Source organism: Crocuta crocuta, unplaced genomic scaffold (assembly GCF_008692635.1).
Source record: "Crocuta crocuta isolate KB4526 unplaced genomic scaffold, BGI_CrCroc_1.0 scaffold87, whole genome shotgun sequence".
Taxonomy (NCBI): Eukaryota; Metazoa; Chordata; class Mammalia; order Carnivora; family Hyaenidae; genus Crocuta; species Crocuta crocuta.
In genome coordinates this window covers 5,859,837-5,885,366 of record NW_027532166.1, presented here as the reverse complement: position 1 = coordinate 5,885,366, position 25,530 = coordinate 5,859,837, and the positions used below count along the sequence as shown (strand labels likewise).

Sequence of the window (25,530 nt, the reverse complement as noted above, 5' to 3'; positions counted from 1 at the left end):
ATGGGTATTAAGTGAAATGATGCATGTAGAGCATAACACAATGCCCTGGCCCACAGAGGTTGATAGAAAATCAAATAGTAGTAGTTTTAAGGATAGAATGACCTGTGTGCAAGCATATTTTTACCACAATTTACATGTTCTCACCATGCTCCATAAAACCTGTTTTTCTTAATTATCCCTTTCATAAATTGCTGACAAATTGACAGTCAATCTCTTTATTGCTTTATTCATATACGCATATAGATTAAGTTCTCCCAACTAGAAATTATAAAACTAGGTGGTTGGTTTTAAAAATAATTTTATTAATATTACAAAAGTATCAGAATAAAGGTACAATACAACTTTTTGAAAAAAACTATACTGACACATTTATCAAATGTAATAAGTAATTTAATATAACTTACTTTAAATATAAATAACCTCTCTTAGGTGTCCCCTGTTTTGAGGTCTCCTTTTGATCATGTCTAAGAATTATTAATCTTAACTAAATGCAGCAACTCCCTTCTTTTGTTTCTTTGCTTAAAGTTCTTGTCAGTCTCCCGCTTTTATTTTCTTCTGTGATTTTGTTCTGAGAGCAATCATTTAAAAGTATATTTCTGTTTCTTAGACTGTATAGCATAATCTGGTCCCTTTATAGCTACCAAAATTAAATGTTTTAAATCTAGCTATATTTGAGATACTTAGTCAACTTGCTATCCAACTTCATATTTTCAAATGAGAATATCTTATTCCTCCAGCTTACATTAAGATCACCTCCCAGTCCACTGAGTGGTGGAAGGCAACTTCAGAGAAAGGGGACTCATGAGTAAGTAACACAGGAATAGCAATTTGCCACTTCATTCTTTTCAATTCTCTGCTGATGTTAGAAGGATCAGAAATACCAAGGAGGAAAAGACACTTTAGTGATCTGAGGAAGCCCTATGGAATGCTATTTTCATTACCTCAATCAATTTCTAAAGATAGCTTACTGTTTAGTAATACACAATAAAAAACCTACCTCATTTTAAATGAGAACTTTCTCATAAATATTTTATAAAAGAGGTTAAACAACATGAAGCCATTTAAGGAGATTATCAGTCCAATATGAACCAGTAGGATGTGACTATCCCTCTCCAACATGGCTGTTGTTTTGAAGTCTGTAAGTCATTCATCTTACATTTGAGAGGATATTAGTTTTGGATAGCTTTCTCCAGAACCTGATCGAGAAGTGGGAAAGCAACAGGAGAGCACAATGAAAAATGAAATACTGGCTACACATCAACAATGTTTCCATCATCCTCATATTGGTATACATACCAGCACACTGCCCACACATTAGCATCAGATTGCTTTTTACAACATAAAGTCTTCCAGTGTTGCATCAAATCAAGTCTGTAAAGTTGACCTGACATTGGACAAATTCTTTTTCCAGAAGCATTTTGGCTGGTGTGTGTGTGTATATATACACCAATTAATAGCACAGACCCAGACTAATGATGGAAAAGAGCACCAGAGACAGGAAATCTGGTTCTGGCTCTGGCCTTGATCATTCAGGTCACCTCCTGAGCCTTGATGTCCTTGTCGTTAACAAGTATTTTCCCATGTCTCTTCCAGGCCTCTTCCAGGCCTAAGCAATTCTGTGTTTCTAAATTCTTTGACCAAGCTTACCAGAGCTACTAATGTTCCCTCTGTATCCCACTAGTCACTTTCTGCAGAGCCACTGAAATGAAGAGGCTCCTAGAAAACATACATGAAGTACAAGGTGGGATAATCCTGGCCATCTGAGGAACTTCAAAGAAGAGGTCAATCTAAGATGGAGATGGGACCTGAGGAAATAAACAAATAAATAAGTACTTTAAACCCTAAATTCCCAAAGGAAAAAAGCATTTTAAATTTTATATTTTTTATCAGATAGGTGCTCCCAAATTAGGGGGCCATTGTAAATATTAACCTTGATGGCTAAAGAATATAAAGAGAAGTCTGAATCATGGGAGAATTTAGGACAAGTCTGACAACTTTTATTATACGAAATATCAGGCAAATGTTAAGCACCAGCTATCAAACAACCAAATGTTATTGATTAGGGCAATACTCTTATCCCTATGAGGCAAACAGATGTATCAGGCATGGTTGTTCTCAATAAGCCTACAATTTAGCAAAGAATATAAGACACAACACGTGAAAATAAACCCAGGATGGAATGTGATGTGCTAGAGGTAGCATAGCTACAGCAGTTCAAAGGCGTTGTTGCTTGAATTGGACAAGATGGCAGTGTAGAAGACTGGACCCATGGCTTCAGTATGAGGTATCAGCCAGCTGAGCAGAAGACTGTTAATAAGGAAAGTTAGGGAAGCTCTAGGTAATCACAGAACTGAGGGGACATCCTGGACAGGGCATCCTAAAGACGTTTAAAGAAAACAGGATAGGAAACTGAGAGACTGTTGTGGGGGAAATGTGTATAAGCTGCTATGGTGTGAAAGGAACCTGAGCTTAATGCCTAGTTTGAGTTATGGCTTTGATCCTTGCCTGTCTGACATTGGGCAAATCACTCAGCCCCTGGGAGGGCGCGTCAGGTTTCTTTCCTATAAAGGAACTTGCTCATAGAGATTTTTACAAGACTAAAATGAAATAAAGCTTTTGTAAAACATAACCCACTATATAAATCTCAGGTGTTATATTTCATTTCCTTTTGTTTTGTAAAGGTAACTCCATAGACTCTCATTTCTTTTTTTTACCCCTGTGAAAGCATCTTTATTTCTTCAATGATAGTAACACTATAGAAAGTTACATTCATACTAATAGCCCAAAGGCACCAACCTATTTCAGGGAGGTTCATACATTACATAGATGAGATTCAATGAATTGATAGGCCTCCTATCAAGCTAGGAGGAAGCTAGGCCTCCTCACTAGCTTACAACTATTCACCTTCATCTTTCCCTATGCCTACCCAAATTTTGATTTCTTTTTTTAAAAATTTTTTAATGTTTTATTTATTTCTGAGAAAGAGAGAGAGAGACAGTGTGAGCAGGGGAGGGTCAGAGAGAGAGGGAGATACAGAATCTGAAACAGGCTCCAGCCTCTGAGCTAGCTGTCAGAACAGAGCCCGACACGGGGCTTGAACCCATGAACCGTGAGATCATGACCTGAGCTGAAGTCGGAGGCTTAAACGACTGAGCCACCCAGGTGCCCCCAAGTTTTGATTTCTTCAGAGAATTTTAAGTCCCAGATAGCACATCATTTTACGTGCAGATGCTTGAATATGTACATATCTTGTAGAGATGATGTTTATGTTAGCATAACTATAGCATTATCATATCTAACAAGATTAGTAAATAATTCATTAACATCTAACATACAGATGGTGTTCACTTTTCTCCAATTATCTAAAAAATGTATTTAAAAAAATTTTTTTAATGTTTTATTTCTGAGAAAGAGAGAAACAGCGTGAGTAGGGGAGGGTCAGAGAGAGAGGGAGACACAGAATCTGAAACAGGCTCCAGGCTCTGAGCTAGCTGTCAGCACAGAGCCTGACACGGGGCTCAAACACATGAACCATGAGATCATGACCTGAGCCAAAGTTGGATGCTTAACCGACTGAGCCACCCAGGTGCCCCTAAAAAGTGTATTTTTATAATTGGCTTGTTTGAATCACAGAATAAACAAGAAACAAATGTTACTTTTCATTCATATATCTCTTAGGTTTCTTTTTATCTGTAAGACTCATTTCTATGCCATTTATTTATTGAAGAAATTGGGTCACTTGTCTTATAATTTCTCACATCCTGGGTTTGGCTGACTCTGTCTTCATGGTGTCCTCAACATGTTTCTTTATCTGCCATATTTCCTGCAAGTTCACAGTTAATGACTCAGCAGAGAGACTCTCATAGCTTAGGCTTTTTCACCCTAACTTCATAAGTCCAAACAACACTGTTTATGGAGGCTATCAGCCACCTTGGATCTGGTATCAGTCTCGTGGATTCTGATGTTTCTTTTACATGAAAAGAACTGGGTGGTTTAGGAAAACACGAAATTGATGTAAGTTAATACTGTGACTCAAAAAAAAAAAAAAAAAAAGCTGATGCTGTGTGCTTCCTTAACAGAAAGAATATTTCAGATCCCAGATAGTAATTTTCCCATTGTATGTAGAATTAGACCATATCTAACGTCCTGGACTCCCATTTGTTGATATCTAGTGTATTCACATGAAGCTTCTGGAAACTACGATGTGGAGAACAGTTGAAAGAACTGAATGTTTATAGTAAAGAGATCAACTGAAATGTGGAAAGTTAAAAGTCTTGAAACTTTTCCTGTAAGCATTGGGGATCTCTTCTGACTTTGTAAGTGGGAAAATGACATGGAGAAGTGATTATGAGATTTAGCTCTGTTACTGGGTTAGTAGGATGGCTCTATAAGAGGCAGAGAGTCCAATGAGGATGTTACTGAGGTGGTACAGGTCACCAGTAAGTGACCCCCAATTAGTGTTTTGTAGGTAATGAAAGACACTGAGCTGACTGACAAGAGGGAGACATTTCAACATGGCAGAATAGCATAGTAAAGAAAGAAGTTACAATAAGCAACTCATATGTAAGGAGAAAGAGATGCTGATCATCTGTTTAGAGTAACCTGAACTATGTTTTTAAGGTGTGGTCATAGGGGAAAGAGCTTAAATCTGGTGCTGAGAGGAAGAAAGCAGTGTGCCTCATAATCCATTTATTTCATATATTCCACCCTGGTAGAGAAGAGCTAAGGGGGCTACCTCCAGATGCTCTGCTCATACAATGCTTCTGCAGAGCCTATGTAGACAGGTGGGATCTTTTCCATTTCCATGCTCTCCCCATTTCTCTTTGTCTCCGTCTTTCAGCAGGTCCTTGAAAAGAAGCACAAACAATAAAGATTTAGATAGGTGTGTTTCCTGTAAATGGTGCCCATATATCTCAGCAAGCCTTTGCTGGCTAAGAACTGGATCAGTGGTTCTTAAACCAGGGAGATTGTTAACCCCCTCCCCCCGGGACATTTGTAATGTAATAGGGACAGTTTTGGTTGTCACAACTGGGGCAGGGGTGCAACTGGCATATAGTGAGTAGAGCCTAGAGATACTGCTAAATAGGCTACAATGCACAGACTAGAACCCCAAAACAAAGAATTACCTGCCCCCAAATGTCAGTAGTGTTAAAAACGACACTAGAGAAATCCTGAACTAGAGGGGTAAGGCTGGGCAGTCTGTATCAAAATCATCCTTGAGCCCACCAGACCTCTTTATCCTGCCTGTGGGATGAGTCTTAATCCCAAACCGTGTCATTCTGACTTTTTTCCAGTTGGATATTAAAGATTAGAATATCACTTTGCATCAGAAATGTTTTCAAGTTAGTTAGCAAGCCTCAGTGTCTCCAAGAAAATAAAAAGTTGGGAGGGGGAAATAAAAGGAGTAAACTAGAATGTGTCTTGAGGGCAGGGATTCCTCATGCTTATAACTCCAGTGCCTAGTAGAGAACGGGGCACATAGTAGGTGTCCCAGAAATGTCTGCCCAGTGGATGAACAGAACTTGGTGAGACATGTAAAGAAGACACTAAAACAAAGGCTATAACCTAAGCTAAAACCTCAAACAGACGCTGACCCATACTGATAGAGTTTGGGCTTCCAGGAATCGAGGTCAGAATGATAGTACGATAGTACTTACTGTGGACTAGGCAGCTTAGGGTAAGTGCAGTGAGCACAACAATCCCACTTACTGAGCTCAGGATAATGACCCAGAACTGATTATTAGAAGGCTGAAGCTCTGCTGCAGAGGGAAAAGAAGAGTGTCAGTTCTCATGAGTTTCCATCTGCCATAGTCTATGCCTCTTATACTGACACAGCTATGAAGAGTATTTTTCACTTCTTTCTCTGCTCATCCACTATGCAGCTGCTAGCATTTGTCTTGCATAACTCTTTGATCAGACACATATTTGTGGGTAACTAATATCCAGATGTCAGATATCAAATGTGAAAAAGACATTTTGGAAGTTGCATTTACTGAGTTAAATTGACATGAAAAAGATTCTGAGATACTTTAAAAGCATTCTTGTCTTTATATCTCATTTCTATAACATATTACTATGTGTTATTAATAATTATTTGACATCATGTCTTATTTTTCTTTTTCTAGATCTGACATGCCCTTTCCCTTTCTCTTAGCATATTCTCTTAACACACACACACACACACACACACACACACACACACACCTCACAGCTGCCTAAAGCTACAGGAGCTCTTTTGTATTTATTTTCAGATACACATTTAATTTTCACCATCCAGCCTAGAGCTTCTGGAAGGATAGAGGAGACAATAGCAGAGAACTAAGAGTAGATGTGGCTTGGTGTCAGGTTAGGTCTTCCTGGAGGGGAGCTCTGCAAACCGGCTAGCAGCTGTAGAACACAGGGAACAGAGAGAACACAGGGACACAAGGAATGATGTGGGTGGAGAGTAGACAGGTATGTGGGACTGCTGTCTGTCCCTGCTGATCAGGAGCAGTAGCTACATTGTTTATTCTTCAACTCCTTTGAGGAACAGTTAGCAATGGCATTTGGAGAAAGGGCAGGGACACAAAAGAACATTAGCAGCTCATCTTCTGATTTCTCTGGAACAGTTTACAAATAAATATTGAACATTTGCTAACTCACTGCTTTTCATTTTTCTGACTACCACAGCGTGAGGATAAATGTTGGTGTTCAGCTTATTCTTATCAGCATTTGGCCCAGTTGAAGCCTCCTCCTCCTTGGACTTCTATGACACCACCTTCTTCTGTTTCTGTTTGTTCTGACTCCATTATCTTCGTAGACTCTTCCTCCTCTTGTTCTTTAAATACCGTTGCTCTCATGGTTCCATCTGTGGTCCCATTCTCCTCTCTCCAGCCCCAGTCTTCCTGGGTGATCTCATCCACACCCAAGCTTCAAAATACCATCTGATTTCTAAATCTGTATATCATATTTCTGATCCCATTTCTGAACTTCAGATTTGAATTTCCAGCTGCCAACTAGACGGCTGGATGCAGCCATTTCCACTTGATTTAAATAAAATTCACTATATTCTTTCCAAAGCATATCTTCCACCTATATTCACCCACCTCAGTGAACAGCAACACCATTAGTTACCTAAATAAGAGTAAAGGCTTCTTTTTATGCTCACTTCCCAGTAGGTTCCCATGGACTTTCTATTCCATATTCTGGATATCTCTGCAATTGGTTCCTTTTCCCAAAGTCTCATGCAGCCACTGCCTTAGTTCAGGTTTTTCTTCTCTCCCACCTAGTGGTCTCCATACCAGTCTCTTTGCCTCTGGTTTCCTAGGCTCTAATAATTCCTACACATTCTGCCCCAGTAAGCATTCTAAAATGCTTCTACCACTTAGAAACTAGGGAACATTGGTTTTCTTTTATTTAAAACACCAGATTGCATGAAGATGTGTGATTACCTGGATTGGCCTCTACAGACCAGAATGACAAGGAGGCTCTGGTTATTATCTTGGGAGTCTAAAAGTTTCACAGATTCTGACTCAGTCCTGACTTCCTCTCAGAAGGAAGGCCACTCCCTGCCCGTCCTCAAACCTCACTCAACCTAAAAAGTGGATGTTTGTTTGAGAGAAAAAAGGAGGAACTAGTAGTGGCGAACTGGCTTTGTCATGATGTCAGTTAAAAACCTAGTAAATGCACCACAGTGCAGACTCAGAGTCCTAACTGCAGAGTTATGTGAGGACATCTCTCAGGCTTATCAGATACGCCATGAGTGGGATGCCCTGATTTACCCCCTTCCACATACCTATGTGCCTTCCACTATATCAAGGGTTAACCAGTTTGGCAGACCCAGACAGAAACAATCATGAACCCAATCCATTTCATTAATAAATTTGTGTGTGTGTGTTTTTCAGTTTCAATTAATTAATTTTTATGTTTTTATTTTATTATCTAAAAAAATTTTTTTACATTTATTTTTTGAGAGACAGCATGAGTGGGGAGGGTCAGAGACAGAAGGAGACACAGAATCCGAAGCAGCTCCAGGCTCTGAACTATCAGCACAGAGCCTGACACAGGGCTTGAACCCACTAACAGTGAGATCATGACCTGAGGCAAAGTCAGATGCTTAACCAACTGAGACACTCAAGCGCCCCTGTTTTTATTTTAGAGGGAGAACAAGCATGAGAGCAGAGGAGAGGCACAGAGGAATAGAGAGAGAATCTTAAGCGGGCTCCACGCTAAGTGTGGAGCATGACACGGGTCCTCAAACCAGGACCCTGGGATCATGACCTAAGCCAAAGTCAAGAGTCGGACACTCAACCAACTAAGCTACCCAGGCACTCCTGGAGTTTTTATTTTTTATTTTTGGAGTGGATATTTATATAGTAAAGCTTTCTTTATATAGTAAATATTGACTTATAACATTTCTATGAATTGTACACCTAATTTTTGTTTGTTTATGTAGTCAGCCCTTGACCACCCACAAATGCATTATTTGCTTTTGACTCTCAATGATGACTATAGTTCAATTAATGAGATTTGAAGTATTCATATACTAAAGCTCTCTGACCATCAAGGCCACACTAGTATCTAGCAAGATGCTTAATACTGGTAACTCCTTAATAAAGATTGAATGAACGAAGAAATGAATAAGCACATGTACTTAATCATCTTTCTATTAATTATTGTAAATGTAGACCGAAGAGGGCAAAGAGCTAGTATTTTTCATTAGACTGAAAAGGGATACTGTTCATCCTTAGCATGAGGGAAGAATTGAAAGAAGGCATATTAGGGAAAAGATGATAAAGCTGGGCGGTCAAAAATCATCTTTAAAAAGCAGCTCCATCCTTTTATTTGAATGGACTACATTCTGTTTCCTGTAAGTTAGCAAATTATAGGCCAAACCTGGCCTACTGCCTCTTTTTTAGAATAAAATTGTGTTGGAACACAGCCATGTCCTTCATTTATGTCCGGTCTATGGCAGCTTCCATGTTGTTAACAGCAAAACTGAGTTGTTGCCAGCCAGAGACCGTATGACCTACCAAGATTAAATCATTTACTGAAATATTTCTTTTCTCAAAATATTTGCCAATTCCTGTCCTAAAATAGCATACACATTCATACTCCAAATATAATGTCCAAAATAAGATGATCGAAGCTGCTATTACTGTTCTGTGCAATACTTACTCCCTACCTTAATCATAATAATCTAAAATTGATTAAATAATGATATGTTAATAAAGTGAAAAGTAATGCTGATTTATCAAACTATATGACTCAAACCTCATTTTTATGCTTTTTTTAGAACACATAAAAGTTGATTGAAAGAAATTTGCTTGGACTATTAATAAAATCATGTCAAAATTTTGTTTGTATTTGAACTAATTTTCCCAGGAAATTTTATCTCACTACCTATTGAGGAAAATAATGAGCGAGTTCACCTCAAGAAGGAAAGATCTAGAGTAAATCATTCACCAGAATGAGCTATGAGACCATCTAAAAATATTTCCTCTATTACAAGTAAAGATAAGAGGAAGACATGCTATACATCATATATTACATATCCACATGCCACTCAGTGTATATCAAATTCAGTATATTGTTTATTACTATGCAGCCACAAAATGTGTTGTTAAGAGTGGGCCTAGCAGGTGAGGGAGAGGCCTGCTGGGCTTCCATATAATCAGCATACAAGTTAGACACTTATTTCAAGTATCTGAGTTCTGTAATAACCTATTAAGGGTTTAACATGCATAAATGGATATAAGCACAACTTTTCCCTTATATTTGCAGATGATTTCATTTCTTTTTTTTTTAGTTTATTTATTTTTGAGAGAGACAGACAGACAGACAGACGGACGGACAGACAGACAGAACATGAGTGGAAGAGGAGCAGAGAGAGAGGAGGAGACAGAATCCGAAGCAGGCTTCAGGCTCTGAACTGCCAGCACAGAGCCCAGTACAGGGCTTGAACTCACAGAACCATGAGATCATGAGCTGAAGTCGGATGCTTAACTGACTGAGCCACCCAGGTGCTCCCAAATGATTTCACTTCTTAGGGATGGAAAATTCTGTATGTTTACTACCTGGAAGGTAAAATATTTGGTCATGGGATTTGGGCAAAAATGACCTCTCTTTTCAGGCATTGTCCTTAAGTGGTCTGTCATTTACCTTCTTTACCAGACTTGGTTCTGAATGAACCAGCAGTTCTTAAAAGGCACATTCACCCTCAAAAGACAATTATTTGATGCCATGGGACAATGGGAAGGAGGTACCCCAAAAGAAAGCATCAAAACCCTAATGGCGAATTCAAAGAAGGACAAATTTCAGTGCTTCCAGTATTAACACTATTGTTACAATAACTTCCTAAGCTGACTACTTGATATTTGGATGTCCAAGTTTTAGAAAGTTTATTTAAAAAAATAAAATTAGTTTAGTAATATTATGGTCACACCTTGTACAGTGACCTGAAGTCGCCATGTCATTTGTGGGTCTAAAAATAGTACAAGAAATGCTATCAAAGTCAATATGCACAATTCTACAATGTATCTGGCTGAGTTATTTTCTTTTTAGATTCTACATAGTAGAAACTCCCTGGAACAACATTACTTACATTTTTGCCAGTTGAAGATCTGTGATACTATTAAGTTTCCATACTTGACAAGACACAGGAAGCTATGGTTGTTTGTCATATTGAAATCCAGTTCACTACTAATAGTGTAGAGCTCAGTTTCAGGATCTTGGGAAACTGTTGTGTTGATGGCATTTAATTCTTCTTCATTTTCCAACCAGGAGAGGTGAGGCTTTGGAAAACCTCCAGAGGTTAAGCACATTATCCTTTTGATGTTATGAGATGGATTTCCAACATCAGTTATACTAGGGACAGGGAAGTCAGCTAAAGAAAGAACAAGGATATAAGTACATATCGTTATGTATTGGGGGATGGAGCGGGAAGAGTGAAGTTTTTTCTTTAAGTAAATTATCTAGATTTAATAAGAATAATAAAATGAGATATAATTTACAATTTACCACAAATCATTAATATTTACATATACTCCAAAGATTAACTTTGGTTTGAATTGGGTATAACAATTCTTCATCACTTTTTTTTAAAGATCTCTACACCCCATGTGGGGCTCAAACTCACGACCCTGAGATCAAGAGCCAAATGCTCTTCTGACTGAGCCAGCCAGGCACCCCAATTCTTCATCACTTTTGATGGAGGTAGGAGGACACTTATAGAAAGAAGTAGATTTATATGAATAGATATTGACATAGTATTTGCATTCATAAGAAATGAAGAGAAAAATAATAGACAACATTTATTGAACTCTTAATGTTTGTTAGGTCTGGACACTACCTCATTTTATCTCTACAACAACCCTAAGAGGCATGTGTACATCAAGAGAGACCAAATATCAGCAATTTCATATAATTTAACCTAATTTCCATTTTATAAATAATCAGATCGAGGCCAAGAGAAATCATGAGTAAGTGGCAAACCTGGGGTGTGAATTCAAGTTTTTCTGATACCAGAACCATCCTTTTCATTCTCTTCTCTTTCCTTGCCTGCTTTTTTCTTTTCTTTTCCTTTCCTGCCTTTCTTTTCTTCCCTTTCTTCATAATATTTGAGGTAGATAAAGTGGCTCTTTTATTGATGTATTTTTTAATTAACACTATAAAAACACTTATGAACCCACCATCCAACTTGTGAGCCACCATATAGAGTATAACTTATGAAAATCTACTTGTATGGTCATACTTTTGTTGTCTCCCTATTTCCCACACTTGAGATAACCACTACTCTAAATTTTCTTTAGCATTCCCTTACTTTTTCAAAAGTAGTCTTTAATAAAATAAACCTCTGTCCAAATTGTACAACATTGGGTCTGTGATCTCAACCACTATACTTTGCTGACTCCCTTGCTGTTCTGATATGTATTACAAGGACAGAAGAGACTTTCTAGCATTCCTCCAAGATACTTGAGGCACTCTTTAATTTGTATACTTGACTCCCAATAAGATACTAAAGTATATACCAAGCAAAGTGTGGTGAAATGACTGCAGAGAACACTGGAGAAAGCTCCTTTACCCACTTTCTTCCTTATTCTTAGGCCTAAAGAAATTTACACTTCTCAGCCTGAATGTGGGGAACCAAGTCCCAGATGGTTCATCTCATCTATACAGTTAGTTTTCTTACAATTTGGAGTTCTACAAAGATGTGTAGTATAGCATGATGGTAATCAACAGCAGGTTGTTGTTTTTTTAAGAGTTTATTTAGAAAGCATCACTGGGACACCTGGGTGGCTCAGTCAGTTAAGTGTCTGACTCTTGATTTCAGCTCAGGTCTTGATCTCAGGGTCATGATTTTAAGCCCCACATGCATGTTGGGCTCTGTGCTGGGTGTGAAGCCTACTTAAAAAAAAAAAATGTAAACAAATTGTACCACTTGGATTTTCTTTTAATACAACACATACAATGCAAAGCTGAAGCCACTCATGACGATTGTGCTTCTCCAGAAAGTTGGGGTTTTTTAAGAGACCATCTGTGAATCATACATGATTCATAAAGATTCTTTTAAGGCACAGTGGCCAAGGTCCAACAGCAAGCTTTAAAACGGGTTTTGCCCTCTAAACCTGGGCCAATCACTTAACCACTTTCAGTTTTACTTTGCTCATCAGAATAACACTTGCCTTCCAGGGTTGTAAGCATTAGATAATATCATTAATATAAATCATAAAACACAGAGCCTGACACACAGGAAATCAGTTAATAGACTGACTTAGGTGGGACTCAAATTTGCCCTCTCTTAAATGAGCTCCCTTATTTATATCAAATTGCCCAGGGAAAAACTTCTCAAACTGCCTGGCAAAACTGTGAATAATAAGAGAAAGGGGAAGTTATGATGAGTGATTGTAACTGCCAGGGAAAAAAAAAGCTTGCATTTGGTTGGAGGTGAAGTCACCTTTTTTGAATCAACCCTGTCTCTAAATTAAGTTTGACATTTTCCTGAGCCATTTTTAGTTGACATTTCTACTCCTTTAATTTATCTTATAAGATGAGATCATTACAGTGGTAGCTGACATCGAGAATATATCTTTGTAGGGCACCTTGGGGGCGCAGTTGGTGGAGCATGCAACTCTTGATGTTGGGATGGTAAGTTCAAGGCCCAAGTTGGGTACAGAGGTTACTTATAGTCTTAAAGAAAAAAAAAAGAATATCCCTTATTTCTTATAACATCAATGTTATGTGTTTTAACCTGGAATAACAAATCCAAGTAACTCATATCTTAAATTATGATTCATGCTCATTTCTGCACTCTGCTTTTGTGAGAGATACTTAACCATGAGAATATTAAAAATATTCTATATATTAAAAACCATCTTTGCAAGGTCTGGCTAGACTTAGAATAGCCTCAGCTGTCTCCTATCCCTTCAGTGAGGTGATCCATTTCAAGTAACAGTACCTAAAGTCTTGCAAGATTGTGAACCATCAAAGAATTACTCCTTTGTGTCTCATTTTAATGAGTTTACCCATGTTTTCACCACTCTTAATGGGTAGGGTAAAAATATCTTATTGGGAGAAAAGATGCACATGTGTTAGAAAGCTAAAAATCTGGGGCGCCTGGGTGGCTTAGTCGGTTAAGCGTCCAACTTTCGCTTAGGTCATGATCTCGCGGTTCGTGGGTTCGAGCCCCACGTCGGGCTCTGTGCTGACTGCCAGCTCAGAGTCTGGAGCCTATTTCAAAGTCTGTGTGTGTCTCTCTCTCTGACCCTCCCCTGCTCACGCTGTCTCTCTCTCTCTCTCTGTCTCCTAGAAATAAATAAAAATATTAAAAAAAAAAGAAAGCTAAAAATCTGTTAACCTAGTTAATCTGTTAAGTAGTATAGCTATCCTCCAAATGCTGGTTAATGGAGGGTTTTATACACTGCTATGCTGATACAATATCATTTTGCAATCTTAGGCAAATGTAGAGACACCATCTTGTCCTGGTTAGCCTGAGATTTTCCCAGGTTTGGCACTGAAAACCTCATGTTTGAGGAAACCTTAGCCCTAGGCAAAATGGGACAGTTGATCACCCTAGTCAAATAAGTGATTATTTAATTTCTTATTAAACTGTGGTCCATACTGTACAGGCATCACCATACTGTACCTACCGTACCATACAGTAGCTGCATAGGTATCACCTGGTAGTTTGTTAGCGCAGAATTGAAGATCCAACCCCAGACCTACAGAATTTGATTCTGCGTTTTAACAAGATCTCCAAGTGATTCATAGGAACCTTAACATTTGAGAAGCACTGCTCTGACTGAGATGGAAAAATCAGAATTGATCGGTTCTGAGTCAAATGAAGCAGGCGAAGTTTCCCTTTTTGTCTTCCCCTTTCTGACTTTGGTGCCCACTACCGCGCCCCCTCCGGGCCCCTTTGAGGCCCCCAGCACTCTCATGTTGTCTTCTTAGCTGTCCTTGGTCTCCTGCTGTAGTCTTGCACTCCCTGAGACCCCCCCCTCTTTTTCCTCTTGGATTTTATTCTTTATCTTTCTATCAAAATATGCGTAGTCCTGAGTCATCTTCCCTTTAGGTATTCTTTTAGAGGACTGACTATAGCTAATTCATTAACTAATACAAATTAATATGTTTGTGGTGCTACTTCCTCCTCAGGTAAAACATTTTCATTTTTAACAGAGATCTCATAGGGGGGAAAGTGCTGAAACTAAGTAGGAGCAGCAATAATGGTGGGAATTCTCAGAATCAAGGCAGGTTAGAATTTTGGAGAAAGTGGACTTTGAAGAACACCTAAAAGCACACCGCTACATAATTATTGCTGTCTTCATGAGCAGGGAATACAGAGTGAGGTTTAAGATAATTCCATGTAACTGGCTCACTTACTAAGCTTTAAGTGTGATTTGGGTGCTAAAGTGAAAGATTCAAAATAGTTGGAGACTAAAGCAGAGAAGAATAGTGAAGAACCTGCCAAGGATCCACTTACATGATCTGTTATCAAGGTTAATGATTATCTTCTATTAAGTAATAGGTTTGGTTTCCACTAAAGGCCCAAGTTTCCAGGAAGAAAAAGAAATTGAATTTCAAGTATGAGGGAATGGTCAAGGGCTATACTTTCTCAGCAAGGGGCTCAGGCTATATTAGTGTCCTCTAGAACTACCACCTGTGATAAACGCAAGATTCCTTCCTACCCAAGAAATGCTTGCCTTCACAGTAGATGTATAAGTAGGGCTTTGATTTATGAATTAATTCTCTTCACTGTTACAATAAATTATGTATCCAATCCTCTAATGTCTAACTTTGTAGGAATAACCATTAGATCAGAGCCTCAAGTGTAGTAATAAATATAAATAGTATAATAGCCATAGTAATAGGCATTCAAATACTATTTGAAAAATACTTATGCCTGCATTGTTCTTATACCTTTCAATATACTTTCACAAGAATATATTACTGGATCAAGTGCAGTTAATAGTACAGCTACATCAAATCAAAAGTGTCCCCTTATGATTCAGAAGGCAAGTCAGGTCATTCTAGTGCCTCAGGATGACTGTCATGAATTTGGACTATCAGAAATGCAAGAAATACACACTGATCAATATTTCCAGGATGTCTTGAGAGATCAATTAGGGTTTATTGTAACATTACAGACTTACTTAACCCTAAATGCAGATACATCCCTCTTTGATAACATTTTCAACTAAATCAATAGGAGTATGTCTTTAAAGGCATCAAGAGTCTGCCAGTTTATAGTAAATCAGAAAAATCCCACTGACCTCTGACCAATAACATCACTGAAGTCAGGTGTTTCACTATGTAAGCCCCTTTTTCAGTCTTTTGAATGATACAGGTGTATTTGCCATTGTCTGACAGGCGCAGAGCCATGATCACAATGGAGTGGTTATCGGTGATGTCCGTGACTGTGCGGTTCTTATACTTGGGCCATACTTGTACTTTGCCAGACATGACAGCCAACACCATTTCATCATCCTTTTGCCAATAGATTCGAATTTCCTTCAGGTCTTTGGTAGAAATGTTGTAATCACAGGATAGTACTGCTGCTTCTTTCACTGTCTTGTTCACCTGGATGATACCTAAGGAGAGGCAGACAGAAAAGATTTTGTATTGATTACGTATAGACTCCTGCACAAGCAGGAATTCAGAGCTGTCAATAACAAAACTCGGGGTGCTGTACCTAGTGACCAAGCATGATCAGAGAGTTCAGTTTGTTTTTGAGAATTTTGGTCCCCAGTGCTATTTTTTAATTGTGGTTTAAAATGTAAAATATACCATCTTAACCATTTTTAACTGTGTTTATTTTTTTAAATAGTTTATTGTCAAGTTGGTTTCCATATATCACCCAGTGCTCATCCCCACAAGTGCCCTCCTCCATGCCCATCACCCCCCTCCCCTTCCCCCATACCCATCAGTCCTCAGTTTATTCTCAGCATTCAAAAGTCTCTCATGGTTTGCCTTCCTCCCTCTCCCCCCATTTCCCCCTTTCTTCTCCCCCATGGTTCTCCATTAAGTCCCTCCTAATCCTCCTATACGTGCAAACATATGGTAGCTGTCCTTCTCTGCCTGACTTATTTTGCTCAGTGTAACTCCCTCAAGTTCCATCCACGTTGCTACACATGGCCAGATTTCATTCTTTCTCATTGCCATGTAGTATTCCATGGTATAGATAAACCACATCTTCTTGATCCATTCATCCATTGATGGACACTTAGGCTCTTTCCATGTTTTGGCTATTAAGAGTGCTGCTGTGAACATTGGGGTCCATGTGCCCCTATGCATCAGCACTCCTGTATCCCTTGGGCAAATTCCTAGCCGTGCTATTGCTGGGTCATAGGGGAGTTCTATTGGTAATTTTTTGAGGAAACCCCACACTGTTTTCCAGAGGGGCTGCACCATTAACTGTGCAGTTTAGTAATGTTAGGTATATTCACATTGTTGTGAAACAGATCTCCAGAACTTTTCGTCTTCCAAGTCTGGAACTCTGTATGCATTTTTTTTTTTTAACCCCTTGGTAACCACCACTTCATATTCTGTTTCTATGCATTTGACAACTTTAGATACTTCATATAACTGGAATCATATAGTATTTTCTTTTTGTGACTGGCTTGTTTCACTTAGCATAGTGTCCTCAAGATTCATCCATGTTTTAGCATGTACCAGAATCCCTTCCCTTTTTAAGAAATAATAAGATAATGATAATATCCCATTGAATGTGTATCCCACACTTTCTTTTCCATTCAACTGTCGATGGACAGTGAGGGAGAAGGTCTACTAGTCCTAGAAGAAGGAGGACTTTCGGAGACCTAGTATATGAATGCCGACTATGGGTACACAACATACTCAGCCCAATGAGGATATTGAAGTCATCGGAATGTAAGATCTTAAAGGGACTTCCATGTTGATTCATTTTGGTTGTTTTATTTATAGATAAGAAAACTAAGCCCCAGAAAGGAGACTGCCCCTGCTTTGTGCTTTCTGGCCCAGACCTTTCTGGCCACTCTCCTTGTTTATTGATTTCCCCAACTTTAGGCCCCAGTTCCAGTATAAGTAGGCCAACACTGCCCACACCCCAGCCGGACCCCACTGTTGAGCTCTTTTGCTTTGAGAAACACAGTCCTTTTTGTTCCAGGCCTGGAATGACCTCATGACTTCAGGCTCATTCCCCCCAGACAAGGTGTAGCATGCACTCCCAGACTATTTCTATCCTTTTTAGCAACACTAAATGGATCTATATCCAGTCCTTATCTCTTTCAGCTATTTGCAATCCATGCAACACTTGCCCTATAAGACAGTCCCCATTTAAAACATTCTGCCCATTTTCCCATCAGTATATTCCAGAAATGCCAATGTTTCAATATTCAAACTCCATCTTTTTGTTAGCTCCTAAGCATTTATCAGTAGCAGCAAACTCCCCAGTCAGACTATATTTTCTGATTTTTTTGGTTCAGAAGGCATGGCCATTCTTCCTATGCTGTGCTTGACCTATAAGCAGAAACTCCCAAGCCCAAGCTCTTCCACAACTAGCCACTCCCTCCCCCACACAATGCTACCATATCCCCCAGAGCCACACAGCGTCCCCTGGGGAGGCCTCTATCAAGGGATCGAGTCTCCAGTCCCTCTCTCTTCTTAGAGAGCATGATCATGGAGCACTAGCACCTCTCTATCTCGACAGCCATCCTTCAGGCTTTCATCAGATTGGGTATGAGCCCTCCACACCATTAGGAAGCCAGTTTTGTGATGGCAGGTATCTTCAGAGCAGAGTGAGGTAACTCCCAATGATCTAAGGCACCCCTTTTGGCAATTGCACTGAACACTGCCACCCTCAGCTTTAAGGAACATAACTGAGAAAGTGAAGAAATGAAAATGTGCTCCACTTCAGGGGAGCACATAATAGCTAGATAACTTGAAGTCTTTTTTTTTTTCTAATGTTTATTTATTTGGGGGGGGGTGACAGTGTAAGTGGGGGAGGGGCAGAGAGAGAATTCTAGGCAGGCTCCACGCTGTCAGCATGGAGCCTGATGTGGGGCTCGAACCCCTGAAACCATGAGATCACGACCTGAGCCGAGATCAAGAGCAGACACTCAACTAACTGAACCACTGAGGTGCCTCAACCTGAGCTCTTTTTAAAAAAGATACAGCAGAGGGTGCCTGGGTGGCTCGGTCAGTTAAGCATCCAGCTCTTGGTTTTGGCTCAGGTCATGATCTCATGGTTTGTGAGTTCAAGCTTCACATCAGGCTCTGTGCTGACAATGTGGAGCCTGCTTGGGAGTCTCCCTCTCTCCCTCTCTCTCCTCCTCCCCCACTCACTCACATGCATGCTCTCTCTCTCTCAAAATAAATAAATAAACTTTATATGAAAAAAATACAGCAGAAGCAACCTGATATGTAAAAGCATGAACTATGGATTCCTATTGACTTGGATTCTAGTCCCAGCTCAGCCACTTGCTAATTAATCCATTTCCTCATCTGTAAAAAGGGTATAATACCTACCTCTTAGGATCACTGTAAAATTAAATTCAATTAAATGATATAAATGGAAAAGTCCACAGCACGTCTTCTATAGGACTTTCCTTTCCTTCCCCAACTCTTGCTCCCAACTTCTACCCTGTGGTCCTTTCATTTCACTCAGGAGTTATGTCAAATACATAGGATTCTGGTCTTGCTATCCGCCATTACAGATACCACGACAGAAAGCAGGTTATTCATCTGAGATTCTAAATAGGGTCTTTCCCGATGATCTGTTTGTTCCCACCCGAAAAGAATCCAGGATTTCTAAGTAATTTTGACATGTGGTAACGTTAGCAAAAGAGGAATCTTAGGGGCACGTGGATGGCTCAGTCAGTTGAGTGTCTGACTCTTGATTTCAGTTAAGGTCATGATCCCAGGGTTGTGGGATTGAGTCCCTCAGTGTGGAGCTTGCTTAAGATTCTCTCTCTCTCTCTCTCTCTCTCTCTCTGCCCCCTCCCCTGCTCACTCTTTTTCTCTCTAAAATAAAAATATAAAAATAATAAAAATGGAAAAAAGAGGAATCGTACCTGAAAATGAGCTACTCTCAATGACTCTTTTTTTAATTAGAGGTTTTTTTTGTTGTTGTTAATTAAGTAGGCTCCACATCCAATGTTGGGCTTGAACTCATAGCCCTGAGATCAACAGTCATGTGCTCTACTGACTGAGCCAGTCAGGCACGCTTTCAATGATGACTCTTAAGGAGTTTTTGTCCAGCCATCTGAGGAGAAGTGTGGGTGTCTCACTAAAGGTCAGTAACCATCAATGGGATCCTGAATGTTCCTATGTGAACTCCTCTCACCACACACTCATGCTGAAGAAGAACCAGACTGAAAAGAGGAACCAAAAATCTTCTGGGGAATTTGGAAATTCCACCGGGACCCAGCTTCCATACTCAGGGCTGCTACATGCAGACAATTAAAGGGTCTCTGAAGTGTTTTGTCTGCTTCAGTGGCTCTGGAGGGGAGAGTCAGGTTCCTGAAGTCTGAGCATTACTGCCTAAAACTTAGTTGAATTTTGACCTTACTTTACCATTTTACAGATGAGCATAACAACACTTACCTAACAAAGCAGTTATGAGGATTCTGTGAGGTAACACACAGAAGATGTCTCTGAAGTTGTGGGCATATGATAGGTATACCAGTGCCTTCCCCAGACATCCACACAGCCCAGTTCCTCACTTTCCTCAGGTTCTTGCTCTGGTACCCCTTGGTCAGAGAGCCCTTCTCTGACTCTCCCTAACCAGCGCTCTCCTCCCAGACCTCATCCATGCTTCTCCTCGTCAGTCCCTTTCCTGATTTACTTCTCTTCAAACTTATCTCTAGCAATAGGTACCTCTGAGACTATGAAAGCTGAGGCTGTATCTGTTTATCCACAGAATCTAGAACAGAGACTGGCCCAGAGTAGGTGCTCAATAAATATTTACTGAAAGTATGGCTAAGCATTAGGAGATGAGATCTGCCTCCATTGGCTTTTGCACATTGGAATCATAACCTCAAACAAGTTGGTTCCTTGGGAATCTCTGCAAAATGGGCTTAATACATTCTCTCCTAAAACTTCATGTAATTATCACCAGGATTATATGATACCCAGATATAAAAGTGCTAAGTTAACTATAACACACTATACAGAAATTTTAAACTTAATATTCTGTCATTTCCTTAATTAAATTTTCCTGTCATATGCAGCATGTGATTTGTTGAATTATACCCAGGACAGGCCAGAATCACTGTGGTAACTAACTGGTTGACATCCGGATGGAGCCAAGTGCCCACAGCTGGGCAGAACAGCTTAAATCCCCGTGTGCTGGGCTGTATGTTAGTTCACTGGGACTTGACAGTGCTTTTTAAATAAAGATGTTCCCTGCTCTAAAGGAAACACACATTCAATTTAGACAGAATGGAAATATATAAATGCCTAATAGTCATCTATAATCCCTCCATCTAGTGATTTACTGCTAATGGCCTGTGTATATCCTTCCAATGGAAGTGACCTTTTGGGACACTTCTAAGTACTTTTCATGAAGGGAACCAGCACACCTGGAGCTTGTGTTGGCTTTGGGTTTGGTGCTGGGAACACAAGGGGGAGGGAGAAGTATCTGCTCTCCAGCAGCTGACAGATTTGAGACCTGTGACCTGATGTTTGCATTGCTCCTGCCTTTCTCTCCTCTTGAGACTCCGCCTGTGCACTCTTAGAAATCTAATCCTTTTGTGGCTCTGTGCTGACAACTTAGAGCCTGGAGCCTGCTTTGGATTCTGTGTTTCCCCCTCTCTCAGGCCCTCCCCCACTTGCACTCTCTCTCTCTCAAAAGTAAAATAAACATTTAAAAATCGTTTTAATAAATAAATACTAATTTCTGGAGTACTTGAGTTTTTGTTTTTGCCCCCACAGACCAAATTAGAAGTGGAGAGGAGTACAGCTGGCCCCTCCCTTTTCAGGACAAAGAGGTCACCTGTTCTGGGCAGCAATGGCTGGGGGTGGGTGGGTGGTAGTGCAGCTTCCTGGACCTGACCAGTAGAGGAGGGTGTGTGCCAAATCCCTTTCCCTGAAGCAAAGGCCTCCATAATCTTACCCAGCCTTGCCTTCCACAAGCCATGCTCAGCTCCCAGCTGCACCTAGTCTGGCAAACTCCCAGATTCTATATCACACATGCCCTCCGATCCCCCCATCTCCTTCTGACTCCAGTCTTTTCATCAGAGCTGTCTGTAACAGCCCCCTGATAGGTTTCACACTATCGCTCTGGCAACCTTACAAGCCATTCTTTCTGCTTTAGCAACACCTTTTTTTTTTTAACGTCTTTTCAGAACTTTATTACTCAAAGGGCTGTGGCCCAACAGTGTCGTCATCACCTGACATGCGGACTCTCAGGCCCCTCCCTGCCCCACCTAAGCAGAAACTGTATTTTTCAAAAAACATACAGACTTTATTTTAGATCAGTTTTAGGTTCGTAGCAAAACGAATGGAAAGTACAGAGAGTTCCCATATACTCCCATCTCCTCCATGCACACGGCCTCCCCTACCATCACCATCCTATGCCAGAGGGTACATTTGTGACAATCAATGAACCCACATTAACCATCATCACCAAAGTCTGCAGTTTACTTTAGGGATTATTCTTGACACTCTACCTTCTAGGGGTTTTGACAAACATAAAACGACATGTATCCACCATTATAGTATCATGGAGTTTTTGCACTGCCCTAAAACTCTCCTGTGCTAGAAACTACTTTTGACGAGGCCCCCAGGTGATTGATATAGATCATTGAGGTGAGAGCAGCACTGGTAGAGACCATGTCACAACTCCTTAAAACACTTCCATGGCCTCCCAGTGCCCTCCAAATAACATTCAGATTCCTGACCATGGCCTTCAAGACCCACGGAGTCTGGTCCCTGCCTCTGCCTGCCCCAACACCAACCACCTTCACTTCTCGGCTTCTCTGTTTTCTTCACGTGGTGCTCTCCCACCTTCACCCAGCTCTCCCTCACCATAACAACTCTGGTTTTAATGGCAGAAGAAGACACTGCTTGTTGCTCATATATTCATTTGTGTGATTCTTTGATTGGTTTTCATGTTCTTCCTGATGACTGTAACTTCTGTGAACACAAAAGCCACACCAATTTTGCTTGCAACTTGTCCCCGGGACCAAGAAAAGTCTCCTGTATGTAGGAGACGCTCAACATTGTTTATTAATTAAACAAATAAATGAGTAAACAAAGGGAGGAACGGTTGTGCCAGACTCATCCTTACCTTTGTGCCTTTGTCTGTGCTGTTGTCCTCCTCAGAATTCTCTCGCCATCGCCCATCTGCCGCTGGATGCCTGCCCAACTGCCCCAGCCTGCCTTGGTCTTAGGCTCTTACAGTCAGAACCGGGCCCTTCACTGCTCTTCACTTGCCTGTGGGTTAGTTTTGCCTTCTCCAACTGACACACTCAAATCTCTTAGAGGACAGGAATCCCAGGCACAGTTTTTAACTACATAGTAGGTGTTCAAGCATGAGAAGTTCATGGATTTGTTTGTTGACTCAGGACAGCAACTAAAAATCTGGCTGTAGCTATAGGACAAAGTGCTTTGTCCTATAGCTCAAAGATCATATCCTTCTACTTGCCTCTAATTTTCCTGCTATAATTGATAAAACTCTGGTTTTAACTTTATATTCTCTTTTTCATTGGTTCCTCCACACACACATATTTCTGTATAAAATTCCTTCTAAACTTTTTAAAACTCCTTAGACTCCCCAGAAGACTCATTTGGGAGTTCTCCCCCAACTTGCCAGAAGAAAAGTGTAACTGTTGGAAAGGTCAAATATATATAATATCTGATGCATAAACTGTGACACTTAAGTCACAGTTCTCCTGGTTCAGCAACCATGTGAAATAGCAAAATTTCCAGCCCAGGACAGAAAATACACGACCACCACCACTGCAGGCAAGTAATCCATGTGCCCAAACTCCTCTCCCCATCCATCTGCCTCCTTCCCTCACACTTACATGTTCTGGGTTATGCCTGCAGTGCAGACATGCTTTAAGTTAGCAGCTCTTAAGACAAGGACCTTTGATTTTGGACTCTTTGCAAACTGGCAAACCATGCTGAAGCCAAAGTCTTCTCTTTACTTTGGGGAAACCAGGTAGTATGCTGTTCAGCAGAAAGAAGATCTTTTGTTTGGACTTTAAAAATAAGGTCAGAACCATCCTTCAGCAGGATGAGCCCCACTCTTCTCAACAGCCTCCCAAATCCAGCCCCTGAAGGTTAGCTTGCAGGGTGACAGAAGAGGGCAGCACAGAAAACTCCAACACTAACCTTTGAAGCAGCAAACTCAGTCAAGTTCCTGAAAGTTCCTTACCTGAACAGAAGTGATAAAGATTAGCTAGCATCAAGAGCTGAAAGAGGTTGAGATATGGGTGCTTCAGGAGTGGTGTTCTCCACTTCGCTGTGTGATCCATGGCTTCTGCTGCTTAGGGTAGAGAATGAAAACAATTTCAAACCAAGTGAGACCTGGGTAACTCCCAGCAAGCACAAAGCAGGAGTAGAAGTCAATTCAATTGCTTAACACAGGGGGTTCTCCAGTGATGTTTGTAAAAAAACACCATGAATGGTGCACTTGGGTTTCCTAACTCCTGACTATAAAAGATTGTGGGTTTATTTTCACAACCTGGAAAAGAAAAAGAGTCACTCAGGAAAGAAGGTTGGCCTACTATGGGTTATAAAACTCCCTAGTTGCCTGCCTGAAATGAGTTGGCAATCTTAATCTGAGCAACCTCTAAACCAGATAATCTTGAGGAAAAAGCAAAGGTTGGGGGAACTCCAAGGAGGTAACCCTGCCTTGTCCATATTCCCAAAACTAACCACAGCTCTCCCGTGGAATGGCTCTGTTTATGGGGATGATTAAGACTTCGGGTAAAAGCACAGAGAACGATAAGGGCAGTCAGTATCAGTTAGCCAAACTTCTGGTCCTCTTCAAAAATACCAAGAAACACACAACATTGGGGAGGGCATAGTTTGCACAAGGCAGCATTTAAGTTATGAAAGTACTTCCTTCTTAATACATTAATATGAAAAAAAACCCCCAAAGACATGTCTTAAAGGGGTAGAGGATATGAATCAACAGAAAAATCTGTCAATAGAAAGGGAAGAGAAAAGACATACTGCAAACATTGCTTAGTTATTTTATGTACTATAATGTGAGTAAGCTCATTTTTTTTCAGTAAATATATAAAAATTTAGAGCTGAAATAGAATGCTGTGCTCCAATGTGATCTTCTGAGGTTGCCACCACAGACATAGTCCAATGCTACCCAGAGAACGTTTGGGCCTCCTCTCTGGGAACCAGCCCAGAGGTCGTCTTCCAGTCACCCTTGATTGTTTATTAGTCACACTCCATTTTAACCAGTATTAGTTTGGATTCATTTATTCACCAGAATTTTATCAGCCATAATTCTGTTCTGATGATGGTTCTCCAACTGTGCTGAGAAGCCTCAGCCTCCTATGGGAATAAGACCCCAGTAGGCTCCTTTGGAAATAGGTATGCCTGTTGGAGATAGGAGTGATGGTATGTTTGTTTANTCAGTTTGAGGTGCCTGCGTGGCTCAGTTGGTTAAGCGTCTGACTCTTGGTTTGGGCTCAGGTCATGACCTCACGGTTTGTGAGTGTGAGTACTGCATCAGGCTCTGCCCTGGCAGTGTGGAACCTGCTTGGGATTCTCTTTCCTGCTCCCTCTCTCAAAATAAGTAAGTAAACTTAAGGAAAAAAAGGAGTCAGGTTATTGGTAACTATTCCTACCAAGCTATCCCATGTTAAGATAAGATCAAATGTACTTACCGGCTGAAGAACAATTCCTCTTTTTCTCTCGTGTTAAAAAAATTAAAGGATGAGGCCCCAGTTCTGAGATGTTCTTTTTTTGCTGTCTCCAAAATAATGGCAAGTTGCTCCGTTTTTCTTTGGATGATATATCTTCCAACTTCCTTTTACTCCCTAGAAGATCTGTCTGATGTTCTTCACCAGAAATATTTAAGTCAAAGCAAGGAATGGGTAGGGTGTT

At 40.3% G+C, this 25,530-nt stretch overlaps 1 protein-coding gene across 3 annotated transcripts; it reads right to left on the bottom strand.

Moving 5' to 3' along the window:
* Positions 1-1,717: 1,717 nt before the first annotated feature.
* CD80 (CD80 molecule) lies at positions 1,718-25,525 on the bottom strand. 3 transcript variants are annotated; one of them, XM_077776670.1, is made up of 7 exons: positions 25,311-25,525; positions 23,837-23,947; positions 15,750-16,067; positions 10,583-10,864; positions 5,658-5,759; positions 4,736-4,846; positions 1,718-1,805 (listed from the first exon to the last, which is right to left on the bottom strand). In XM_077776670.1, exons 2-6 carry the CDS (start codon positions 23,934-23,936, stop codon positions 4,773-4,775), a joined length of 876 nt encoding a protein of 291 aa, XP_077632796.1. In that variant the 5' UTR covers positions 23,937-23,947; positions 25,311-25,525; the 3' UTR covers positions 1,718-1,805; positions 4,736-4,772. The 3 variants fall into 3 exon arrangements, with proteins under 3 accessions (XP_077632796.1, XP_077632795.1, XP_077632797.1); XM_077776669.1 differs by having other exon boundaries at positions 23,837-23,944; XM_077776671.1 differs by lacking the exons at positions 1,718-1,805; positions 4,736-4,846; positions 5,658-5,759 and adding an exon at positions 9,866-10,055 and having other exon boundaries at positions 23,837-23,944.
* Positions 25,526-25,530: the final 5 nt, after the last annotated feature.

Coding starts and splice junctions, on each gene's coding strand:
- CD80 (XM_077776670.1), bottom strand. CDS start 23,936: ATGGATCACACAGCGAAGTGGAGAACACCACTCCTGAAGCACCCATAT. Junction 16,068..23,836: donor TCTTTATCACTTCTGTTCAG/GTAAGGAACTTT, acceptor GCCTCTCCTTAG/GTATCATCCAGGTGAACAAG. Junction 10,865..15,749: donor AGTGATGTTATTGGTCAGAG/GTCAGTGGGATT, acceptor TTCTTTCTTTAG/CTGACTTCCCTGTCCCTAGT.